This window comes from Barbus barbus (assembly GCF_936440315.1).
Source record: "Barbus barbus genome assembly, chromosome: 6".
Lineage (NCBI taxonomy): Eukaryota > Metazoa > Chordata > Actinopteri > Cypriniformes > Cyprinidae > Barbus > Barbus barbus.
This window is the reverse complement of record NC_136734.1, coordinates 7,621,260-7,636,650: the sequence shown is the minus strand read 5'-3', so window position 1 is coordinate 7,636,650 and position 15,391 is coordinate 7,621,260. Positions and strand designations below refer to the sequence as shown.

General features: G+C 35.3%; 1 protein-coding gene across 2 annotated transcripts in view; it reads left to right on the top strand.

Moving 5' to 3' along the window:
- LOC306870995 (zinc finger protein 618-like) overlaps positions 1 to 15,391 on the top strand; it is a 54,742-nt gene that overhangs the window by 8,653 nt on the left and 30,698 nt on the right. For both annotated transcript variants that reach the window (XM_079418632.1, XM_079418631.1), the window contains exon 3: positions 12,312 to 12,585. In XM_079418632.1, the coding sequence (XP_079274758.1) occupies positions 12,345 to 12,585 (241 nt within the window). In that variant the 5' untranslated portion in view covers positions 12,312 to 12,344. The remainder of the gene's footprint in view (positions 1 to 12,311; positions 12,586 to 15,391) is intronic.

The window sequence follows — 15,391 nt, the reverse complement described above, 5'->3', positions numbered from 1 at the left end:
CTTTAGAAAGATGACAGCGTCGTTATTTAATTTTTACACAAACATTGGGAGGCATATTATGACACAAAGTTGACTTTAGCAGCTGTTAACGTTTGGTATCTTTATTTTAAGTCCCTATATGGTTTGGATCCAGAGAGAGGGATCTCAGTGTGGCTGAATGAGTAAATTGTACATATTTTCAGTGGTCAAAAGCCAAATGTGGGTTACTTTACATACAGATAATGTGTTTGTTTTTTTTCTTTTAAAGAAGAAGAATATCTGAAGAACAAATAATGTTGGAATTAGAATTGTATCTTGGTTTCCTGAGCACCAGAAATATTCTTTTACCCAACCGTCATCCCTGGCATGTAATGCAACTACTAAAGTCAATGGTTTTTATTAATAGATTCTCCTATCTCTATGTAAATAACATGATGTTGCCTTCTAGTTCTACCCCGCTGTAATTCGACTGTAATATTTATCCATGCCATTTAATTTAATATTCTTCTTTTAGTGTTTTTTTATTATTATTTTTATTTAACCAGAGAAAAAAATATATAATAATGGTAATTAAATTAATTAAAAATTGATTAGTTAATTTTGCTGGAAATGTAGGACAAAAAGTTTGGTTTTGTTCTATTATTTCTAATTTATTTTCCAATAGTCCAGTAAATTTAATGTGTAACAATTAAAAGACACTTAATTTCATATGATGATGGTGATGATGACTATTATTATTATTATCAGGGTCTTCTCACAAATCAAAAGATATGATTTTTAATTAAAAAGGTCTGGCATTAGTACTAAAACAGCTGCTTCACAGCTAGTTGATTAGTGAGGTTGGCTAGTTGATTCACATGTGCTGGTATTAAGTAATATGACATTCATGATTATTGTGAAACTACAATGAAAAATGCCTAGATTAAACACAACTTGACTAATAGGTTTTCGGAACGCTCCGTGGCTTCATTTCCATCAACAGATTCACAGCACTTTTAATCAGGTTATGTGCTAGTCTTTTAGTACATGTCAGCTCTCCTCACTGTTGCTTATTGCTGGTTCATCAATGTCCCACAGCTCTATGATTATTGTTACATTTAAGGGTAATTCTGACTCGATAGTGCCTCAGAAGGTAACTTTGCTCCAGTGTCTCGTCCTGTGCACTGAATATCTGATCGAATGTAAAACGAACCTGTCTTACGACACACTCGCACCTGCTGCTTAAACCCCAAATCCTGAAGGATGGTGAGGTCCCACTGTCATGATCTTGAGTCTCAGTACAGATACAGACCAAGCCCTTCTGCTCCGTGGGAATTTTCTAATCAGTCCAAGCTCGCCTTAAAACAACGTGCCTCCTTCATTTAGTTTAAGTGTCCAGTTTCTTAAAGGGATAATTAATCCAAAAATGAAAATTGCTATCAATTACTCAAACCCATGTTGTTCCAAACCTGTGCGAATATGTTGAATATTCTTTAAAATGTGTTTCAGCTGTCACTGCCCATGCAATGAATGTATTTGGGGTGCAAAACAACCTTTTCAATATCATATTTTGAGTTAGACATGAGAAAGAAATGCATACAGGTTTGGAATGACTATAAGGTGAGTAAATGAGTGAGTAAAAATCTTCAAATTTGAGTAAAAATAGAATTTAAGGCAGAATGACTTGTATTCAAATTATATTAAAAATCCAGTGTTTTAATTTTGCATTTTATAAACGTTATTTTGAGATGTTTTAGTTAACAAGGCCAGTTTGGTGTTTAAAAGTAACTAAAACTCCCAATAACAAGTTCTTTAATCTTTCAGCTTGTTTTGGAATGTAGTTTTAATTGTGATTACATTATCAGTAATACCTTGTACCATGGTATCATTTCAGCAGTTGTCAGATTATATCATTTTTATTGTTTATATAATATGTATGCTTCTTATTTGCTATGTCGTAGTTTAATTTTAAATGACCGCTTGCGCTCAGGCTGACACAGACCCTACGAAATGACTGATGATCCATGTTATCCCAGCATGATTTGTGAATATTCCAAAGAGCATCTTATGTGCTTCAGTGGAAGCAAGAAAATCTGACCTTTTGCACAAAAGATTTAACATGGTCAGTGTCACAGATTTTCTTGCGTTTGTTTAGTCACCTAGAAGTACTCCAGAATCTTAAAGGAACAGTTCACACACAAATCACACACAAAAAAAGTTCTTAGCTGTTTGAAATACAAAAGAAGATATTTTAAAGAATTTGTTCAGCTGTGTTTGCCCATTACAGGTTCAACAGGTTTCAAGCTTTAAAAGACTTAATGATAGTGTGTTAACATTTCACTACATGTAATGCCTGTTATTTTGCAATGTGTTGTATTTTGCTGCAACATGTAGGTTTAACAGGAAAATAAATATTGGTGACCAGATTGGTATGGGCTGATCATAGTGTTTGTCACAAATTTACTGTTTGGGGAAATTTGGTTCAGTAAATTGACATCTGCAGCCTAGACATGTGTTGGTATTCGCTAATACATAAAAGTAAATGGGTTATGGGTGTCCCTTATTTTGCCTCACTGAATAGATAACGGTTGGTCACATTTTAAACATGTTTTTACTTAATACATTTTTTGGTGAATTGTTTTAATGCAGTTATTTTGATATGCTAATTTGATAATACTATGTGCCTGAGCCAAACTCTAACTCAGTGTTCTGCTGTGGAATATGTTTCTGTCCTTTACATCGGTCATTTTGTAGTCATGTCTCATATGTACACACGTGGTCAGAGTTGTTGGTACCCTTGGTAAATATGATCAAAGAAGGCTGTGAAAATAAATGTGCATTGTTAATCCTTTTGATATTTTATTTAAAAAAATCACAAAAATCTTAGCTTTCATTGGAGAATAAGAATTCAAAATGGGTGGGGAAATATAATTATGAAATAAATGTTTTTTTTTTCTTCCCCAAATACATGTTGGACACAATTACTGGTACCCCTAGAAATTCTTATGGGTAAAATATATCCCATTCATATTCACAATTTTGAGCACACCAATGGGATTATGAACATGAAATTATCCATCCATGGCTTCCTGTTTCACAGGAATATAAATAGGAGGGTAAACAAAACCAAGGCCAAATTCCAAATGAATCACCCATCACAATGAGAAAAACCAAAGAATATATTTCTGATGGGCAGCAAAATATAATTGAGCTTCACAAATTAGAAAGTGGCTTTAAGAAAAGAGCTAGAGCAGTGAAAATTCCCATTTCCACCATCAGGGCAAAAATTAAGAAGTTCCAATCAACATAAAATGTTATGAATCTTCCTGGAAGAGGATGTGTGTCTATATCGTTCTAATGCACGGTGAGAAGGAGAGTTTGAGTGGCTAAAGACTCTTCATGGATCACAGCCAACATATTCCCATCATAGACCCATATCCAACATTCAGTTGTCAGACACGACTGGAACTTCAAATGGGACTGGCTTCTATGGTCAGATGTGACTAATACGGGTGTAAGAAAATATCGATACACGTGAGTATCGTGATATTTTGTTTGGCGATACTGTATTGATTCTCCAAAACGGAATATCGATATTTAAAAAAAAAAAAATCATAGAAGATTTATGGCAGTTGTTTCGTTTTGAGTTCATATCCCGACCGCTAGTCTTCATCTCTGAACTTAAACAGTGACAGGAAATACTAGCATCAGGACACTCCACTAATGTTAGCGTTAATATAGTTCGCTGCCAGTAATGGAGGATGAAAGAATTGTTCCAGTTCTCGTTTCGATGAACAAAGCTGAAGTGTGGCACCATTTGGGGTTTTGTGGTAATGTCCGCCCCGGGACCGCGGCGCGAGCGCAACCTCGGTTCTGCTGCTTGCCGTGTCCCGTGTTGAAGAGTCTTTGCGCGGGGCGTGGCGGGCGGTAGAGTCGCCGAGCAGCTGCAGCTTTCTCTCGTAATTCGGGGGCGTTTTGTGCAGTTGGGGCGGTGCTCGCGTCGTAGTCTCGGCGATTCCACGCGGAACAAATACAAACTGAAAAACCTGTGAAATCCAAGTTGAAAAGTTCTGAGAATGTTTAACATCTGTATTTATTTGATTGTTTTACAATTGTTTTGTTTTCTTTAGGAATCCTGCAAGCACTTTATTTTTCATTGATATTAAGCAGATGTCATTTTTTGTTCAGATCAAATGTTATGACATTGCATGTCACAATTGTAAACTTAAACTGTGAAACTTTAAAGTAAACTTTATATTTTTATATTTTTTATAAAATACATTTTATGCATACATTTTAACTAAAGAATCATGCAAGCACTTGAATATTTCCCCCTTTACTCATACTGCACAAGAAGTGGTTCAATAATTTTGAATGTTACAGGGACTGATTATTGCAAATGCAGATCCCAGTGTGTTCTGCAGTGTGTTCTGGTTAAACAATTTTTATTTATTTATTTTTTGCTAAGGTTTGCATATGGTGGTGTGTTCTTAATGACAGCTTTCCTAAAAAATATATATCCTATTCCTAAAATAAGAAATATCCCAATATATCACATTGCTTACAGTATCGAAATGTATCGCAATATATCGTATCACAACCCCTGTATCGTGATTCGTATCGCCAGATTCTTGCCAATACACAGCCCTAGTAACTAAAACAAAAAGAGCTTTTTAGCAGCAAACACTCAAGATGGGTTTGGTGAACACAGGGATAAAAAGTACCCCATAGACCCTTTCGCTCCGCAGGAACCTTTTCATAGTACCCAAACTAATTGTGGAACTGCCCACTTTTTGGCGTGTTCGCACCACGGGAACTATGAACTGTTTTAGTTCCTGGAACTCCGTTTGGACTAAATTAGCTCCTACTTCAGAGTAGGGTCTAAAACAGTTGTAGCAACTATTCGTGACGTAAGTGTACGCTGATTGGCTAAACGCGTACGAAACGCAATCACCCGCCATGATTTAAAACGCTGTGTAAACACATACTGTGTAAACATTCCATGTCCATTATTGTGAAACCCGCGAGACACAACAAAAACACAGCTCCGATCACAGCATCCTCCATCCTCCTGTTGTTAATGTTGTTGTTCTTTGTTTTCGTTGTTGAATGACGTCACTGTCGACCGTCTTACGTCACTTCCTAGTACCCACTGTCGGTGCGAATGCATCCCTTTAAAAAGGTCTGGTACTGGGAAATAGTTCTGGTACTGGGAAATAGTTCACGCAAAATCGTCCCAGTGCTTTAGTACTGTACTTTTAGTTCTGGAACAAAAGCAGTGCGAAAGCGGCTTATGTGTACAATGAAATATACTGCTGTATTTTTATGTTGTGGGCCTATATTTCTGCTGGAGGTCCTGGACATCTTGTTTAGACACATGGCATTATGGATTCTATCAATTACCAACAGATAAAAAAATCAATAAGTGACTGACTCTGTTAGAAATCTTATAATGGAGCATGTTTGGATCTTCCAACTGGACAATAATCCAAGAGCAAACCTTAAAAACAACACAAAAATGGGTCACTGAACACAAAACCAAGCTTCTGCTATGGCCATTTCAGTTCCCTGACCTGTACCTTGTAGAAAATGAGTGAGGTGAACTGAAGAGAAGAAGCACCGTCATGGAGCTGTGAATCTAAAGGATCTGGAGAGATTCTGGATGAAGGAATGGTCTCTGATCTCTTGTCAGGTGTTCTCTAACCTCATCGAGCATTATAGGAGAAAACTCCTATACTATTTTGACAAATGGAGGTTTCAAAAAGTATTGAATAAAAGGGTACCATTAATTGTGTCCAATGTGTATTAGAGAAAAACATTTATTTCATAATGATATTTCCCCCCCATTTAAAATTCTTATTCAATGAAAGGTTAGATTTTTTTTTTTTTTTTTTTTAAATAATAGATCAAAAGGATTAACAATGCAGATTTATTTCCACAGCCTTCTTTGATCATATTTACCAAGGGTACGAACAATTCTGACCACGTGTGTAAGTCTGGATTGAGCATGTGCTTAGTTCATGGTGACTGTAACTCTTTCAAGCTGCCGTAGGCCTTTTGATGGCCTCCTTTACTGTGGGTCTTTTTGCCCAGATACTTTGGAGGGTGGCCAGTTCTGGGCAGATTTATAATTGTTCTACATTTCCTCACCTTTTTATTATTAGCTGTGCTTGCTATATCCCATACACTTTCGGACAATTTTGCATGGACAATATGGATGAGTAATATTATATATAGATGATATTGCACACATAATGTCCATATGAACAGCCAGTTAACAAATGATTATAAACAATATCCCCAAAAAATGGCGAATGAGGAAAGTTTACGTGATGTTCAATGCCAGCTGCTATAATGGCTGATAGCAATGTGTGTGTATAATTTTTTCAAAAATGTTTTTCATGAATGCACGTGTGTGTGTGTGTTTTATTTATTTATTTATTATTATTATTATTTTTTTTTTTTATCTAAACTGGCAACCTTTTGGAATGGGAGCATCTAGAACCGAAATGTAAAAAAGAAAAATAATGTTTTTGAGGAAATTTAAAAATTGAGCGAATCAATCATGCAGCTCTTATTTGTAGTGTATGTGTTTGTGTAGTTTTTGTCAGGGTGCAAGTGAAATTATAACAGTGCAGGTTATAAGGTGGGATCAAATTAATGAAATAACCGCTAGCCGCAGCAGATGTTCAGTCCTCTGATCTCTGCTAGACATGAGAAAGTATCGGACGATTAAAGCTCCAGGGGAAATAATGGAACATCCAGGGAATGTAATTATGAATGCAATAATTAAAAATGAAGCATTTAGATATTATAATAAATGATAAATAACCCTAATACAAATTAATACATGTATAAATAATAAAATGACAATGAATAATAAAGTAATAAATGCACAACACTCAATTGTGGGGCTGTAACAATTTTTGTATTGTTTTACACAAATGTGTACATGTCTGCCCTGATTCAGAATACACACACACACACAGACAAAAACCCTCTCTTTAGTTTTGTCGTGTCACAATGGAGCAGGTTCAGTCTCTTCATCTCCTGCTTGCTTTGCGATTTTGATTTCCATCAAAAATTTAATCACGAGTGTTTAAGGGCTCAGTGCTGGCCTGCGTGCTGCCCTGAATTTCTAATTTTAGTCTATTCTTTCAGGATTTATTTTTTGTATAATTCAAGTATGCTTTTCAATATCTCCCAGTTATTAAATTTTAATTCAGGGATCATTAGCATATAAATTGAAAAGGCTTTTTTGAGTTGCCCACTCAGAGGAAATTTAAGAGGAGATATTTCTTTTTTAACCACTTTCATTTAAATGTAAAATAGTAAAAAGAAAAAAAAAATACAACCAAAATAAATGTATTTATTTTTACTCTCTCTTTTTTGTTCATGCCGGTGTTTTTTATGACGGGAACGTGTCAGTGTGTTCTGGTTCAAGGAAACTAGGGCTGTCAGCCTAATCTCTTCCAGTCATCTCCTGAAATAGCCCGAGAGTAATAAATTCTCATTAGATGACAGTGTTGAAATTCTGCTCATAGTTACCACAGTTCAGAGCTGGTTTTCAAAATGAATCGGTGAAAGAATGTACCTGTGCACACTAATAATGCCTCCTGGCTCTTCATCTGATGGACATACCTGTAATTAAGTTCTAGATCTTACTTGTGATGCAGGAATATACTTATACTTTTGATCATGTAAATTTAAAAATGACTGCCTTCAAATTTTCATTTTGTTTTTAATTTGTGTTTTAAATTTCAGCATGGGAAGTGATAAAACCGTCGTATATTTCGATTTCTTTTCTTTCTTTTTTTTTATAAAACATTGATGTTGCGCCCCAATTCGCCTACTTATACTATGCCCTAAAAGTATGTACTCTTTTTGTGAAGAAAAAGTACAGACTTTTGAGTATGTAGCAGAATAGTAGGCACGCTTTGGGACATACTACTTCGTAATAGCTGGGTCTTTAACGGTCGCTCTGTTGCTTAGTCACGTGCATCCTGTAACTGTTTAAACTGCCGTCAATCATCTTGTCACAGTTCACATCATCCACATTTCGTTTAATTTGATTTCCTACCGTATTGGAGAGAAATAAAGAAGCACATCGCTGGTCTTTCATGCCGAGAACTCTGCTCATGTGTTTGCATAATGATGCATTTAAAAGTTAATGACCAAACATATCATTATGAAAGAGATGAAATATAATGTGGATAACATTAAATGAATATTTTTTTAATCAGGTTAGACATTGATTATTTATCACTCAAATCCCTTTCTCTGCCTGTCCGTTGGTCGTGCATATCCGCCATGTTTGTAGTTTTATGCATGTTTGTAGTTCTAATCGAATGTGTTGTGGGTAATATGAGTGTGCATTGATCTGCACTTCGAATTCTAACCGGTAGTAGTAGACCATCTGGGAATCTTTGGCATACTTTTTTAAACATACTATGATTTGGGACATACTAATTCTATTTTTTGAATACTATTTAGGATGGATATTATGCGAATGGGTCGCAGCATTTAATCTTAGGTTGTAATGCATTCTAAAAGCCAAATTACACAAGCTAGTGTCTGGTTTGATGTTTGAAACAACTAGTATGTTTTAAAACAGTTATCAGGAGAAATGCTGATAATTTATAAACTAAATAAATGATCTGCATTTCTGTTTAGCTGATAAGAGTCAGAAGTAGGACTTTTATTTTGACAGTGATGGGAATGCAAATGCACTTTATTCATTTATTTATCTTTAATAGTTCGATCTAATAATAGAAAGGCAAGCACTTTTAAAAATATTTTTTTTTATTTTTTTATGTATATTCGTATAATTAAAGCCTTTAATAAACATTTATCTCTACTAACCTTGCAAACTTTGGAAAATCCAGTTGTTAGATCTCATCCAGTTGTTAGATCTCATGGACTGTGCATTGAATCCTGCATTTAAAAAAACAAAGAAAATGTAATCGGTTTAAGATGCAAGGCGTGTAAATCAGATGCTGAGAGTTCTGTTCTCAGCTTCAACTTTGCTGCACTATTTCACATTTGCAGCTATCATATTCATGTCACATTCACAGTGTACTGCAAATATGAATTGCTGTCTAATGCTTTTTGACAAAGAAACTATTGTTACGCTAGCAGCATCTGTGTTCATGTACTTGAGTAATGTGCGTTTTTTTATCAACAAGCCACAAATTCAATACTTTTGTATGCTGTTAATAATGTAATATTTAGTAGCTAATTAAACAATCATATAACGTAGTAGTAGTAGTAGTAGTAGTAGTAGTAGTAGTAGTAGTAGTAGTAGTAGTAGTAGTAGTAGTAGTAGTAGTAGTAGTAGTAGTAGTAGTAGTAGTAGTAGTAGTAGTAGTAGTAGTAGTAGTAGTAGTAGTAGTAGTAGTAGTAGTAGTAGTAGTAGTAGTAGTAGTAGTAGTCCTTTTATTTGTTTTTGTTGGCTGTTGTTATGAACAGTCCATTAGTCACCATATCCATCGTGAAAACTGACGATCACATCCACAGAGCGCCAGCTTTAATTGAATCACCGGCTCACAGATTATTTTCAGTCTGCACATGACCAAAAGTGCTGAGATCTTTGTAATTAGTCTGTTCATTTCCACCAGTTTGTTTATCTCACTCAGCTGTTTGCAGGCATAACAGGTATGCATTATCACTTTATTATCACACGGTAATGTCGATCTTAGTGTGATAGAGGCATCGACTCCATCAATTTGTCCCCTCCTCGTCAGTGTGATTTAAGTATCATTGAGATACCCATGAATGTATGCAAGTAAATAAATTGTAGCTCTCTCTCTCTCTCTCTCTCTCTCTCTCTCTCTCTCTCTCTCTCTAATATATAATATATATAATACATTCAATTTTCATTGTAGTTGTAATTTTTATTTTTTTATTCTTTTTTTTTGCCTGTATATTTTTTTTTTTTTTTTTTTTTTTTTTTTTTTTTTTGCATTTCAGTTTTAGGCATTTCAGTTCAACAGTTCCAGTTAAACAAAATTATTGGAGAGTGTTATGTAAGAACAAAATAGAGGTTATTATGCATTACTCACTCATGTTTTATCTTTTTTTTCACATTTTGTGCAGAAGGAACACATTTTGTGTCTCTCTTACCTCCTCAAAGAAAACTTTGAAGCCCTGAACCATAATGTGGGGGTGGGGGGTGGGGGGGGGGGGGGGGGGGGGGGGCATGTGGAAAAAAAGTCTCGGAGTCCTTAGATTCTCTCTCTCCCCTCCCTCTCTCTCTCTCTCTCTCTTTCTCTCTCCTCTTCATAAGCTTTTTTTTTTTTCTTTTCAAAACCCTCTTTTCAAAACTTTCTATTTTTTTTTTTTCATTCCCCTAGAGGCACCACCACAAGAAAGAGAGAGCATGCAGTGACCTGGTGGCCTGGACTGGTACTGCAAGATAACTGTTAGATAGCCCTCTACTGTTAGATAGTGTGTGTGTGTGTATATATATATATATATATATATATATATATATATATATATATATATATATATATATATTACACACACGCGCGCGCGCATATGCATATAGCCTGCAGATGCATGCATCAAGCTGATTTTATTTCTCTGCAGAGTTCTGTGCGATGCACATATAGTTGTGGTTATTCTCCTAAACATAAATCTCTGCTCTTCTGTACTGTTATGAATGTCTCCCACACAGAAGGGAAATACTGTATGCTTTTAAAATACTTCCTCTGCATTACTGAATTTAACGTGAAATTAGATTAGGCTGCTGTGTGGAGTTTCTGAATTTGTTTTGATTGGTTCTAGTTTTTTCTGTAACGTTCTTCTTATTGTTCTCTAATAGTTTGCAAGACATGAATTGTCCCACATGCACAGTTGCTGGAGATTTGAACATCTATATTTTGTTACATATATTTAAATGTTAAATTTACACACATAAATACACATTATGTATTTAAATTATAATGTATGTACAAATATTTAGTCATGGCCAAAAATATCGGCACCCTTGGTAAATCTGATCAAAGAAGGCTGTGAAAATTAATCTGCATTATTAATCCTTTTGATATTTTATTTAAAAAATGACAAAAATCTAACCTTTCATTGGATAATAAGAATTTAAAATGCAGGGAAATATCATGAAATAAATGCTTTTCCCTAATACACATTAGCCACAATTAACTTTTATTCAATACTTTTTGAAACCTCCATTTGCCAGTTAAACAGCTCTAAATGTTCTCCTATAATGCCTAATGAGGTTAGAGAACACCTGAATCACTCCAGACCCTTTAAATTCCCAGCTCCATGACGGTGCTTCTTCTCCTCAGTTCACCTCACTCATGTTCTACAGGGTTCAGGTCAGAGGAGTGAAATTTTTTGTTCAGTGACCCATTTTTGTGTTGTTTTTAAGGTTTGCTCTTGGATTATTGTATGGTTGGAAGATCCAAACATGACCCGTTGTAAGATTTCTAACAGAGTCAGTCACTTATTGATTTTTTTATCTGTTGGTATTTGATAGAATCCATGATGCCATGTGTCTAAACAAGATGTCCAGGACCTCCAGCAGAAATATGGGTCCACAACATCAAAAATACAGCAGTATATTTCATTGTACACACGGGGTACTTTTTATCCCTGTGTTCACCAAACCCATCTTGAGTGTTTGCTGCTAAAAAGCTCTTTTTTTTTTTTTTTTTAAGTTTCCTCTGACCATAGAAGCCAATCCCATTTGACGTTCCAGTCGTGTCTGATAACTGAATATGCTGGAGTTTGTTTTTGGATGAGCTAGGATAATTTTTCTTGAAACCCTCCCAAACAACATGTGGTGATGTAGGTGCTGTTTGACTTTTTTTTTTTTTTTTTTTTTTTTTTTTTTTTTTTTTTTTCTTACCCCGAGACTCAGATATTTTCTGCAGTTCTGCAGCTGTGGTCCTTGGAGAGTCTTTAGCCACTCAAACTCTCCTCCTCACCGTGCATTAGGACGATATAGCGACACGTCCTCTTCCAGGCGGTTTTGTAACATTTTCTGTTGATTGAAAATTCTTAATTATTGCCCTGATGGTGGAAATGGGAATTCATAATCACCCTGGAAAATTGTGAGTATGAATGGGAATATACTTCAGAGAAATTTTACTCCTAAGAATTTCTAGGGGGGGCAATAATTGTGTCCAATGTATATTTGAGAAAAACATTTATTTCATAATGAGATTTCCCCCTATTTTAAATTCTTATTATGCAAATTATTATTGTGGATTAACAATGCAGATTAATTTTCACAGCCTTCTTTGCCAATATTTACCAAGGGTGCCGATATTTTTGGCCATGACTGTAGCTCTCTGGGTGCTTAAAATCCTGCTACTGTTTTTGTGCAGTTTCCTTCACTCTTGCTGAGCAGACCTGGAGTCATGAGTTGTCAGGAGGTGCCGAACCCCAGCCAGGAGCCGAAGGACACTGCTGTGGTCCCCACAGAGGCCGGAGCCACACGGGCAGTACCGACAACGTCCCCGAAGCTTCCCTCAGTGAACGTAAAGACCGAGGTGGCATCTCCTGTGGAGTCTGTGGCCAGTAACGGCAAAGCGAGTGATGGCAACATACCTGCTGAGATCTGTGTGGTTTTGGGAAGCTCTCGTAACTCTCAAACACAAGGTACAACTCCAGAAGCATGTTTAGTAACGAGATGCTAATGGGTGCCATATGTGTATGCAAGCTACACATGCACTACTGATTTTTAGTTATTCAGTTTGGAATTATAATTTTTTTTATTTTTTAAAAGAAATTTCAGTAAGGCTTTAGTACCAGGGACCAGTTCCTACTATTAACTAGTTGCTTATTAGCACGCACATTACTAGCATATTGGCTCTTTATTAATGATATAAAGCACATGTTTTGCATGATCGTATTCTACATCCTTAATTCTACCCAATAACTACACTTAACAACTACCTTACTAACTATTAATAAGCAACAAATTAAGAGTTTGAGGCAAAAATTGTAGTTAATAGTGAGAACTGGACCTTAATATAAAGTGTGACCGAAATCTCATCTGATCACCTTGGCTGCATTTATTTGATCATAAACACAGTGAAAACAGTAAAATTGTGAAATATTATTACCATTATAATAACTGATTACTATTTTAACCCCATAAACCCAGTACTATGTACTGTAGTATGTCAGATGGTCTGACATTGTATAGCTCAGATAGTCATGTGCCTGTGTCATTTGAAAGGTTTCACAGAGTAGAATACACAAACCATAATTGTCTTGGGAATTTAACATGTAACTTTTAGCTTGTAAAATCATGAAACATGAAGTTATTCATGCTCGGATTGTACAAAATTACTTTCATTTGCATTACTTTCAGCAGGTTCTACCGATTAAAAAGTGCCTGAACTCGCTATCTGTCACTTAGATCTAAAGATATCCCTTATGGAATTAACAAATTTATTTATGCATGTATGCCATTCATTCATTCATTCATTCATTCATTATTTGTATTTATTTATTAAACAGAATTGGCAAAAATCAGTATTAGGTCACACTTGAAGAAAAAAAAAATGGGATATTGGAATCGGCCAAGAAAATGGCCACTGGTGAATCTCTAATATGAACTTGTTTTCTCTGTATTATATTAAAATACTGCATCTTTTGTTATTTTGACCAGTTGTCATTTTCTGCAATCAAAATGCAATTCTGTATCAAATGATACCTACCAATTGACTATCTTTGCTACAGTTTTGGTGTTATGAGTCAATACACTTGTGTATGTCACTCAGAAAAAAAACAATTCTATACCTTCTGGGTGTCAAGGGCTAAAAAAAAAAGGGTACCATGGTTCCAAATGCTATAACTTTTGATTACTTTATGCTATCACCACAAAATATGATTTAGATGCAGCTCACATGTAGGTGAATTTTCCTCCTCCTTTATTTCTTTCCTGAGATATTGCATGCAAAATAAGAAAGATAAGAGAAATTTCCCTTGAGCACACTTTTTTTGTTGTTGTCTTATCAACAATTTCTCAGCAGGAAAATGTCGAAATGCAATGCACATCTATTTTCTAAAAAACTAAAAGGTTTTCTGTCAAATGATACTTACCATTTGACTCCCATTTTGGAGTTATGAGTCATTACTTTTGTATGGAAGCCCATTTCCACCATTTTGAGAGAAAATATAGTTCTGGAAGTCATAAAAATGATTCATTCTCATTCTCTTAGTTATAATAATGAGAAACTTTCTCATAATAAAGACTTACTATGTCATAACAATGAGAAACTTTCTCGTAATTATGCCTTAGTATCTCATAATAATGAGAAACCTTCTCATAATTATGAGTTAAAGTGCCCCTATTATGCCTTTTCGAATATTACCTTTCATGCAGTGTGTCATGTAGCTGTATGTGAACATAAACTATCTGCAAAGTTGTGAAACCGACAGTGCACGATTAATAAAGTTATTGTCTATCAAATAAAAGAATCGACTCGCAATCACTTAAACGAGTCGTCAGGAATTCGAATCTTATTCTGTTACGGCTGTGTGTCACGCATTAATACATTTGCGTAATGTCCGTCCACAATCACAGTAAAATTTCCGTGTGGTTAACATGTCGAGAGAACGCTGTATCCTACGCTGTGAGAGTAAATTTGTTTTCTCTCATATTATAATTACCAATTCACTTGACACTTACCACTGAGAAACACCCTGCTCCTGTTGTTTCATCATCAGACTCCAGCTCGAATTGGTAAGGTTAAGGTACACTCGATACCATCTTCTCTATGTATTGACAAGTCTCCAGGGCTGTCATTCCGTTATGGAAATGGGTGTTTAGTTTCCGACACTGTACACGGTAGACCAATCACAAAGGACTGCGCCATCTGACCAATCACAGCAATGAGGGCTCACGGAAACGAGGGGTTTAGAGAGACTGATTCTTCGCACTGCTTTGCACGAATCGTTTACGAATCATTTAGAAATTAGGCAATATTGAATAAATTTTTTTTGAGAAAACTAAATAGTTTTTTGACCTTGGATGCATGTAAACCTGTACTAGGAGACTCATCAAACAATATTAGCAACCTTAAAATTGGCATAATAGGGGCACTTTAATGTATCATAATATTCAGGGGAAAAATCTCATACACAAGAAACTCTCGAAATAAAGAAACTTTCTCATAATAATGTCTCGAAACAATGAGAAACTTTCTCGAAATAAAGAGAAACTTTCTCGAAATAAAGAGAAACTTTCTCGAAATAAAGAGAAACTTTCTCGAAATAAAGAGAAACTTTCTCGAAATAAAGAGAAACTTTCTCGAAATAAAGAGAAACTTTCTCGAAATAAAGAGAAACTTTCTCGAAATAAAGAGAAACTTTCTCGAAATAAAGAGAAACTTTCTCGAAATAAAGAGAAACTTTCTCGAAATAAAGGGAAACTTCCTCGAAACAAAGGGAAACT